This window comes from Nestor notabilis, unplaced genomic scaffold, assembly GCF_000696875.1.
Source record: "Nestor notabilis isolate BGI_N333 unplaced genomic scaffold, ASM69687v1 scaffold2310, whole genome shotgun sequence".
Classification (NCBI taxonomy): Eukaryota; Metazoa; Chordata; class Aves; order Psittaciformes; family Psittacidae; genus Nestor; species Nestor notabilis.
Window position 1 is genome coordinate 26,028 of NW_009910586.1, and position 11,283 is coordinate 37,310.

At 48.1% G+C, this 11,283-nt stretch overlaps 1 protein-coding gene across 1 annotated transcript in view; it reads left to right on the forward strand.

Annotated features, from left to right (window-relative positions):
• Positions 1-1,704: 1,704 nt before the first annotated feature.
• The window catches only part of LOC104402793 (plexin-A4-like), a gene marked incomplete at its 3' end in the record, with an annotated part of 22,383 nt that continues 12,804 nt past the window's right edge, over positions 1,705-11,283 (forward strand). Inside the window, exon 1 of the mRNA XM_010010769.1 lies at positions 1,705-2,868. Within this exon, the coding sequence (XP_010009071.1) occupies positions 1,705-2,868 (1,164 nt within the window). The remainder of the gene's footprint in view (positions 2,869-11,283) is intronic.

Consider the following 11,283-nt stretch of genomic DNA (forward strand, 5'->3'; position numbering starts at 1 on the left):
ACCCTTTCTACTGTCAGATCTAATCAGTCTACAGGTCAAAAGAAGACGGGATTTATTCTCTTTATTATTTCACTGGTGTTAGCAGAGTTGCACAGGTTTGAAAAGTCTGCAAATCCAGACCTGGGTCACTGCCACTGCTTCCTCCCTGCTGGGATCTGAGAATAGTGATTTCTTCCTTGCCTTCTACTTGTGTGGGGCTGGCTGGCATCAGCATTGCTCAGTTACACCCCTGGTTTCAGCAAAGGCACTCTGTGAGAGAGGTGATGGACACTGGCCTGCAGGAGCAGAGAATGGGGTTGGTTTGTGTCCTTTTTGAAATCAAGAACAGTCTGGTGGGACTCTGATCTGGATGCTGCAGAGGGATGAGGGGATGAAGGCTGTATGCCTCAGCCTGGCCACACAGCAAGGGTTGTGCAGTCATCAAGGAACTTGGCTTGTGAGAGCTGAGCTGGCAGGACTCCACCTCTCACATGCTCTGTGGGGCCATAAAGGGCCAAAGTTGTTCTTGGTACAGAAGCAGCCATGAGAAAGTGAAGGAATGGGGAGCAGATGGATAAGTTGAGTAGGAAGATGCATTTCCATGGCATGGGGATGGTGCTTAGTGATTATGGAAGCTGTCTGAACCCCCCACTGCTCCCTCCACCCTGGTTAGATTTTAAGAGACTGAGTGGTACAAGGAATCCCTCTTTCCTCTCTTTAGAAACTCACCAGGCTGGTCCCTGGGTCATCAATTTTCCTACTTCATGGTCCTTTAGATTTTATTACTGCTAATAGTTAGGCAGCCCTTTTCTCCTCATTCATCTGAGAAGCTCAGGGAAACTCTCTCTTTTTTAGACACTGTTTTCTTGGCTGTGCAGTGGGTGGAGAGCGGTCTGGTGGTGAGAACCCATGGGAGGGAGGAGACCTGGTGCTCAGTTTGCTCCATGCTTGGCTGCATGCCCTCTGTAGACGTGGCTGTGAAGGCTGGCACACCACAACTCCTATGTCTGTACTCCAAGCTGGACCAGCACGAGGCAGCTTTGATGTGGAAGCCACAGAAAGCTTGATCAAACAGGCCCATTCTGGACTGAGGTCTCCTGAATGGAAAGGATGGTAATGTCAGACCAGAGCTGGCTCCTTCCTGACACACTTCAAGGGTGACAAAAGAGCTCAGCATCCATCTGGACCTGTCCCTGTAGGCATGTCCCTGACCTTCTCTAGGCTTTAGTCCCTCCTCCAGTAGAGCAGGATAATAATCCTTGTCCAGCCCTGTCTTCTTCAATAGCAAACACACAGCTGGCAGCGCAAACAGCAGTAGTACTTGATGCCTTTTGCACTCCTCTGGCTTCCAGTGACATGGGCTGCACCATAGAGCACATGTGTGTGTGTGTAATGAAGAGTAAAAAGGTGCCAGTTTATTACTCTGCTGTGTGATTTCTGCTCTTTCCACCAGCATCTTTTCTTTCAGGAGGGCTCCCTTTGTGCTGGTTTTAAGTAGAGAGCTCAGAGACGAGAAAGGGAGGATTAGCAATTAAATAGGCTCTGATGATGGCATGGTTGTGAAGGAGGGAGGAGGAAGGAATACTCCATAGTAATGTACTTTTGTTTTCTTTTGTCTTTGCTTGTAGGACAAAATCTGCCAGGGAATTGGTGTTTTGAAGGCTCATACAGCTTTTAATCCTCCTTCCCTTGGGAATACAAGCATTTCTAATCATGTCACCGGCCATGTGGAAATGGACTTGCCTGGTTTCTCACCTCCTGCTATCCACCACAGTGTCACCTCTTGGTAGGCAGCAACCACTCCATCCAAAGAGGCCCTTCATCACTTTTACTTCAGACCAAGAGGGAAACTTCAACCATTTGGTAGTTGACGAAAGAACTGGGCACATTTACTTGGGAGCTGTCAACAGGATCTACAAACTCTCCAGTGACCTGAAGGTCTTGGTGACCCATCAGACTGGTCCTGATGAAGATAATCCCAAGTGTTATCCCCCCAGGATAGTCCAAACTTGCAACGAACCCCTGACACCCACTAACAACATTAACAAAATGCTCCTCATAGACTACAAGGAGAATCGATTGATAGCCTGCGGGAGTCTTTACCAGGGCATCTGCAAGCTTTTGAGGCTGGATGACCTCTTCAAACTGGGAGAGCCCTTCCACAAGAAGGAGCATTACCTCTCTGGGGTGAATGAGAGTGGCTCTGTTTTTGGAGTCATTGTTTCTTACAGCAACATGGATGACAAGTTGTTCATTGCCACTGCTGTGGATGGCAAACCTGAGTATTTCCCCACCATTTCCAGCAGGAAGCTCACCAAGAACTCCGAGGCAGATGGGATGTTTGCATATGTCTTTCATGATGAGTTTGTGGCCTCTATGATCAAGATCCCCTCAGACACCTTCACCATTATCCCTGACTTTGATATCTACTACATCTATGGCTTCAGCAGTGGTAACTTTGTCTACTTCCTGACTCTACAGCCTGAGATGATCTCACCACCGGGGTCCACCACGAAGGAGCAGGTTTATACCTCCAAGCTGGTCCGGCTTTGTAAGGAGGACACAGCCTTTAACTCCTATGTTGAGGTGCCCATTGGCTGTGAGAAGAACGGGGTGGAGTACCGGTTGCTCCAGGCAGCTTACTTGTCTAAGGCTGGAGCTATCTTAGCAAGGTCTTTGAGTGTTGGCCCTGAGGATGATATCCTCTTCACAGTCTTCTCCAAGGGGCAGAAAAGGAAGATGAAGTCCTTGGATGAGTCTGCTCTTTGCATCTTTGTCCTGAAAAAGATCAACGACCGCATCAAGGACAGGCTGCAGTCCTGCTACAGGGGAGAGGGGACGTTAGATCTGGCCTGGCTCAAAGTCAAGGACATTCCCTGTAGCAGTGCGGTAAGTGGAGCCCCAAAGCACCCAACCTTAACCTCCTGCTGTGCTCACAGAGCATGGCTCAACGATTAGAGCAGGGACTGAGGAACTCAGACTGCTTCATCCTGGTCCTGGCTCTGCCTCACATCACCACTGCACCTATTTCAACCAGTTCATGCCTCAGTTTGCTCATGGATGAGCTGAGGAGGGTCTCACTGTGTCGCTTTCTGACCTCCCTAGGCATGCTATGATTGCTGATGATCTAAGCCAAGGGGCCTTGAAATCTTTTGGTGGAATTTTCCTATTGTGATCACTTCACTGTGCAATTCTTTAAGGGTGAAATGACATTTCTTCTTGCAGCCCTAGCTCAAACCTAAACCAAAACAGGGCCTCGATAATGTCGATGGTTTGTGCTGGTTTCCATGTCTACTGGAGTAATTTTCTTTCCCTGGGCTGGAGTTGGAGCAGGATTTGTTCAGGGACCCCTTGTTCTAGGGCTGAGCAGCACTGGTCATTAACCATCAAAGTCCCTCATCTTCCCTTCCCAGCCAGCTCTGTGTTCCCTCTGCACTGAAGAATTAAGGCCTGGCTGCAGATCAAGGGTTAAATGTTACCAGATTGAAGGGCAGGACAGGGGAAGAGCCTGGTCCACCTGACCTACAAATGGCCTGAAGAAATTGCCTTAGTTTATTCTGTCAGTTCACTACAGTGTGACTGCAGAAATCTGCGCCAGCTTTGATGCCATGCACAGAAATCAGCATTACAGGCAGCACTGCACCCAGGCTGCTGTAATAGCCCCTTCTCTGGGCTTTGATTTCCTCCCTTAATTAGCTCTTTCAAGTCAGAGGCAAGTTCAAGCCTGAGCAAAGGGAATATGGAGAAACACCAGAGTGTTTTCCTGCCCCATAACCTCAAGGCAGTCAAGGATATGGGATTGCTCTGGCTTTTCCCTCGTACTCAAGCCTCTTTGCTGTGGGATCCCTGCTGTTGTTCCTTTGCAGGACAAGGACAGACCAAGAGGAACGCATGGGAATATTTTCCCCTTTAATTGCAGGGAGGCTGATCCTGCCTTACTCTGCCCTAATTCCCCTTTACACCAGTGCAGCCAGCATCACTGCTTGACCTTGCACTGCTCTCATACTCCCACGGCAACCATGCGGAGGGACAAGTCCTTCATTTTAGTTGGGATCTCTTCTGCTTAGACCTGCAAAGTTCCCGATGGATTATTGCACAGGGAGAAAGGCTATGCCCAAATCTGGCTTTGAGTTTTTTGTTTAGCCTTAAGGCCTCTGCACATTCAAAAAGCTGCCTTTAGATTTAAGCTGGGAGCTTCCCATTGGAGTTTCTTTCCTGGGCTGTTAAGCCTCTCCATGCATTTACATATCCCTTCTGCTTGTGCTCCATACTAATGTTTGCAGTATTGGACCTCCCAAATCAGGAGGTTTGAAACCTCTCAGTAACCTGGTTTCCATGGCTTTAGATAGGAGCAAAAAGGCCAACAACTTTCTTGTGTCCTTTATTGTGAGAACCAACCAAGAAGAATGATAGACTGAATTTGAAGGGACAGAGGCTGGGGAGATGACAAGGAACCAGGGACTGGTTGACACAGTGGGAAAAACACTTAGAGTATATTTGTGATTGCATTTCTTCACTCTGAATCAGAGATGCTAATGCTTCCCAGCTGGAAAAAGAGCCTGGAGATCCTTGAAGAGAAAAACCCAGGAGTCTGAACAGTGTAACTAAGTAGGCTGTCCCCTCTTTAAATGAGGCTGCTTAGAGCTGCTGGCAAGGCCTGTCTGAGATCAGCTGTGCTGCCCAAGGGAAGAGGTATTAGTGACTTGGCTGCTGTAAGGGTTGCACAGTCCAGCTGCTAAGCTTGGAAAATATTTGATGGTTGGTGAAGTATTTTGGAGCCTGGATATATGTCTGAGGGCCTCGTCTCCTTTTGCTGATGTCCTGAGTTGCCAGCTATCCACCAGCACTGCAGCTCTGCCTCTTAGCACATGTATTTCAGGCAGCTCTAAAACCAATTATAAACTCATCAGTGAGACTTCCCCTGTTTTTTTTGTGGATGTCAAATATTTCTTTGCTGGTGCAAATAGAAGCTTAACCTGTCTGTGGTTGAGGTTGGACCTGAGCTTTAGCTGCCCTCAGCAGCCAAAATCCTGCATGTGAACAGTGATACAGCTGATGTGCCTGGTATTGAGCAGATGGGTAGAGATGAGATGTAGGAAACCATCTCTGAGCATTGCAGAGAACACTGTTAGAAGACGTATTTCAGCCTTTCTTTATGGTATTAACTGTAGGACCATGAATTATGGAGCTGGGCTCACTGCATTGTCCTTGCATCTTGGTGCATAGTCTGGTCTAGCTCTGAGTAACAAATGGTTTTCTAATAGGGTGATAACTGACTCAAAGGGGATCCGCATGTTAGGATGCTTCTGTTCCTGCCTTGGTGTAATGCTTATTCAAGGCTGCTTTAGGGCAAGAGAAAGAAGTCTCCTGGGGACCATTCCCAACACAGCTCTCTTCACTTGCATTGTGCACACAAATAATTACAGGGATGTAGGGGAATGTTGGAGTAATACAGTGCAGAGTCTGCAGTTCCTCTGGTCAGGCAGCTGGAGGTGGGGAAGTTGAGGTCACGTAGGACTTGGCAACAAGCTGGGCTGGGGACACAGTGTCTCATGGTCAACATGCAGCAGGAGGCATTGGGTCTACTAATGTCCTGCAGGGTTGGGTGTCCTGGAGACTGGTTTGCAAACCCAATGTGAAGGCAAAGGATGGAGGCACAACTGGAATGAGCCTGTGCTTCTCTTGTGCCAACCACATGTTCATGTTGCAGGGAGTTGGAACTAGATGATCTTAAGCTCCTTTCCAATCCAAACCATTCTATGATTCTATGTTAGCAGTGTGATAGAAGAGTTTCCAGAACGGTAAATATAAAAGTCCAGAGATGAATGGAGGATCCTCAGTGTTCATTCCTCCTCTGTTCCTGTGTTACAGCTTTCTTCCTATTAATCTTCAGCATAAATCAGGAAAAAATGATGGATTTTGATGTCTGGGCTGTTGATTTGCAAATTGGCAATGTTCACTCAGGTGACGAACAACAGTTCCAGGTAATACCTCCCTGGTTTTCCTTGCAGCAAATACAAGGTAATAGCTTATATTTAAAGAACACCCTTGACCCCAAATGCATAGAAATTCATATAATCATAGAAAAATGAAGCTGGGGAAAAAAAAGAAGTCTTATGGTGTCATCTGATTTGCCCTTCTGCCCTGCTTATAACATTGCTGGCAGATGTTTGTCTCACCTTTTCTTAACCTCCAGCAATGGAGCAATGTAGGGAGGCTCGTCTCTCACCCTACATAATCTGTTTTAGCTGCTTTTAGGAAGTTTTCTTGCATGTCTAATCTAAATCTCCTTTCCTGATGCTGAAGCCATTCGTACTTACAGAGAGCACCTCGTCCCCTCTGGCTATGTGGCAAGAGCTTTGTGTGTCACCAAAATGTGACCACTTCCAGGGTGCATTGTGGTGCATCAGTGTATGGAGCAGAGGGACTGAGGCTGTGTGGACAAACAGGGTGTTGGCAGGAGGAAAGGTTGTCCTGGAGGGGAAAGTAGACGCATTGGAACAGAGTGCCCAGAGAAGCTGTGGCTGCCCCATCCCTGGCAGTGTTCAAGGCCACGTTGGACACAGGGGCTTGGAGCAACCTGCTCTAGTGGAAGGTGTCCCTGCCCGGGGCAGGGGTTGGAACTGGATGAGCTTGAAGGTCCCTTCCAACCCAAATTCTATGGTTCTTAAAGCAGAAAACAATCTTCATGTTGGTTAAAGAAGGCCATGGTTTAAATATGCTTCATAAACTTTGTAATTAAAGGTTGATACAGTTAGGACATGCTGTATTTCTTAGAAGAAGAGGTACTTTGGGAAGAGGATGGAGATGTAAATGGTCCATTTTGTACAGGACTTGATCATTGGGGGATCTGTTGAATTTCATTACTATGGAATAGGATTAACAATAGGTGCATTTTGAAGCCCAGCGATTGCATTACTGGTATGCTCAATAGTGAAGTTAGGGGAGCCTTCCGCTCTACCTTAGGGAGCAAGCTGGTGAACTGCTGTGTGGGGCATACAAGCACAAATGAGGTATTAGAGACTGACCCCAAAGTAGCATGAGGGTGCCATGGCCTCCTGGGGAGATGCGAGAGGAACGTGGATCCTTGTTGGAACTTTGGTTTTCAATGACACCCCAAACACGTTATGTCATAGAATCACAGAATCATAGAATGGGTTGGGTTGGAAAGGACCTTAAGATCATCCAGTTCCAACCCCCTGCCATGGGCAGAGACACCTCACACTAGACCATGTCACCCAAGACTCTGTCCCACCTGGCCTTGAACACTGCCAGGGATGGAGCATGCACAACTTCCATGTCGATAGCATGTGATGCTGGCTGTCAGCTTAGGAGCTGGTTGCAACCCAGGCCTGCTGTTCTGGGAGATCCTAGTGTCCTCATCAGCCTGATGTGCCTCGCAGCATCACCTGCTGCTCTGCAGCCTAACAAAATCCAGTCTCTGAACTGAAAAGGTGTCACTTCGATCACTGCAGCTTTTACTGGATAGACAGCTTGAATATCTGTCCAAGATAATCAAAGTGTCTGTCCCCAGCTATCGCCTGGCTTCTGCCTTTTGCTGGTATTTTCTTTTCCTTTTGGCAAGAAATGGAGTTTGACTGTTTAAATTACTGTATTCAATCTCTTCCTGTTTTTCATGGCAGTGCTGTCACCTGGGAGTGAAAAGCAGTGTTTTTGAAGCTGACCAGCCAACAAAGGCCTTGTGTAAAGAGCTGGGCAATATTTTTCCAACACTTTGCTAACAGAGGGCAGGCAAGGTGGATGTTTGGGACCCGAGTCATTGTCTGACAGTGGATTGGCTATAAAGGCTTCCTGTGCTTCAAGGCAAACCTAAGTCACTAACTCCCTAAAGCATCTTTGTAGATACTGGTGCCTAGATCCTTGAGAGTCCTGTATCTCCTCCTTGAGGAACAAGAATCCACTTATTCCTCAAGTGGATTCTGCTCTCCTGCTCCCTCCTGCTTTCCTGTATCCTCCCTGCCCATCTGCTGTGGTTGAAGCCCAGGTGGCAACCAAGCCACGTGTAGCCACTTGCTCAGTCTCTTGAAGGTGGGATGAGGGAGAGAATTGGAAGGTAAAAGTGAGCAAACTCATGGGTTGAATTAGTTCAATGGGGAAAGAAAAAGCTGTGCACAAGCAAAGCAACCCAAGGAATTGATTCACTACTTTCTATCAGCAGGGAGGTGTTCAGCCATCTCCAGGACAGCAGGGCTCCATCACACATAATGAGGACTTGGGAGGATGAACACCATTGCTTCAAGCATCCCCTCTTACTTCCTTCTTCCCCCATTTAATATGCTCAGCATGGCATCATATGGTATGGGATATCACTTGGGTCAGCTGGGGTCAGATGTCCTGGCTGTGTCCCCTCCCAGCTTCTTCTGCACCCTCAGCCTCCTCACTGGTGGAATGAGGAGCAGAAAAGGCCTTGATGGTGTATAAGCACTGCTCAGCAGTAACAAAACATCCCTGTGTTATCAACACTGTTTCCAGCACAAATCCAAAACACAGCCCCATACCAGCTACTGTGAAGAAAATTAACTCTACTCCAGCCAAAACCAGCACAATCTCCACCCCTTATTCCGTACCATTTATGTCATGCCCAGGTCTCACACTATCCAATACAGCCTTATTAACCCCTACCATCCTTTCCATCCTTTGATATATGCACAGATATCATTCCCTTAGTTTATGAACAACCCCTATAAAATGTCTTTAAAACCTCCATAAATGGAAGAGTTCATTTAAGTCCATGGCTTTGGGCTCCATATGTTACGGTGGTCACATAGGACAGGAGGATTGGTGTGTTCTATGGAGTTATGGGGCACCAAAGCCAGATATTAGCTGAAAGTAGAGTGTATATTGCAGATTTGACCTTCCATGGATGGCTGTTAGGCATGTCCGGATGCCAGTTGGGAGCACAGGCATCCTGCTTTGGCAGCATGAGCACCTTGCCTCATGCTTGGTCCTTGGTGCTGATCTATGGGCTCTCTTCTGCTCCACACCACCCACTTAGGAAGGGCCATTTCTAGCTCAGCTGGTAGAAGGGCTTTGTGTATGGCATGGGACAGTACGTTTGACTCCTGTCAAGGCCACTGTTGGTCATGGGCTGGCCAAGATTTTCCTGTGAACAGCCTATTTCATGATTTTCCTCTTCCTCCCAGGGCTTGCATTTGTCATCACTGGTGTTAATAAGTACACATCTGTCAGAGTGCCTCTGAGACACTGAGATGGGGAGCAGCATTACCCCTGTTTTACAGGAGGGCTGGCTAAGGCACAGTGAAACATAACTTGCAGGGCAGTTGCAGCTCAGAGACTCCTGGATCTTAGGACTGCGCCCAGTGGGTGCCCAACTGTTGCGAAGAGCTGCAGAGGATGCTTTCTATAAGAGCAACTAGTGATAGGAAAAGGGGAATGGCTTTAAAGTGAAAGAGGGGAGATTGAGCTGAGCTCTCAGGCAGAAGCTCTTCCCTGTGAGGGTGCTGAGGTGCTGGCACAGGGTGCCCAGAGAAGCTGTGGCTGCCCCATCCCTGGCAGTGTTCAAGGCCAGGTTGGACACAGGGGCTTGGAGCAACCTGCTCTAGTGGAAGGTGTCCCTGCCCGTGGCAGGGGCTGGAGCTGGAGGAGCTTTAAGGTCCCTTCCAACCCAAACCATTCTGTGGTTCTATGATGCTATGAGTATCATCCTTGCTATTGTATTCCTCTCTAGCATGGGGGACAGAAAAACAGGGTCATTTAGAAAGAAGGACATGGTCTAGATGTGCTAAAAGAAGGGGTATTTTAAGGAAAAAAAATCACTTTAAAAACTAAAAATCAGGAATTGCCATCTCTATCTGTCATTTCTCTCATTATTTTCCCTTAAAAGGGGAAGGTTGGGATAGAAAGAGAGTGTTAACTTTTGCTTAGCCCTTGGGAAGAGGAACACATGGAAGTAGGTCAATGCGATACTGCTGCTTTGACATTTTACACACACAGCCCCTGCCCACTTCTCCTGGCTGGTATGTGAGCCTGCTACTTTCCCATGGGAATGACTCAGCCCCCGGAATGAGCTAGCAGTTTTGTTAGACCTCACAGTGTCACTGCTTGCCAGTAGGACCATCCTAAGTAAATCTCTGTGGGTGTCAATGCTACTTGTGCTTGCACAATCATGGCAATTTGCTCATCTCTACTGCACAGACCATGTACAAGCCCTTCCGTACATGTGGGTTTTGGTACAACAGGGGCTGTTGAGATCTGGTGAAGATCATGGGCCCATTCATTGGAGAAGAGAAGCGGCTGGAGACCTCAGAGCAGCTTCCAGTGTCTGAAGGGGGCTACAAGGATGCTGGGGAAGGACCTTCATCAGGGACTAGCGTGACAGGACAAGGAGTGATGGGTTCAAACTGGAACAGGGGAAGTTCATGTTGGAGATAAGGAAGAAGCTCTTCCCTGTGAGGGTGCTGAGGCGCTGGCACAGGGTGCCCAGAGAAGTGGTGAATGCCCCATCCCTGGCAGTGTTCAAGGCCAGGTTGGACAGAGCCTTGAGGAACCTGGTCAAGTGGGAGGTGTTCCTGTCCATGGCAGGAGGGTTGGAACTGGGTGAGCTTTAAGGTCCTTTTCAACCCAAACTATTCTATGATCCTTTGTCTTTAAATTATGCAGACTAATGTTTCTGATCCAAAGCGCTCACTGTCAGTTGAGGTCAGTCCTTGGTCACCTTTTAACAGTGCTTTCTTCTTCTTCCTCTGAAGATGCAGACGAGAGCAGGAGCCAAACCAACAAAAAGACACAGTGCAGTCTATCGAAGGCAGTAGCCTCAGAACTGCAGTAATGCCTCTCTGGGAATGCCCACTGGAGCCTCAGGGATGGAGCAAACAGCCTTGTTCCTGCCAGATCTCTATTTGTGTAATTGGTCACATCAGTTTGTGTTGGATGGGAATGTGTGTGCATGTGTGCAGGGCGTGTTGTCAGAGGGACTTGCTGTGCCCAGCAACTTTGATAAGAGGTGACAGCATCCTCTTGCTGACACTGGAAGCTGGGGTGGGTGGAGGGCTTAACTGGGGAGGCAATATGGACAAGGGTAGGGCTCTGGCTTAAGGGTTCTGCAGCTGAGCTCTGTGGTTTGCAGATCTCCCCCATGCACCTTCCCGCTCCTCATACAAGGATGCTGGAGAGGGACTCTCCATCAGGGACTGTGGTGATAGGACAAGGGGTGATGGGTTCAAACTGAAACAGGGGAAGTTCAGGTTGGATATAGGAAGAAGTTCTTTCTTGTGAGGGTGCTGAGGCGCTGGCACAGGGTGCCCAGAGAAGCTGTTGCTGCCG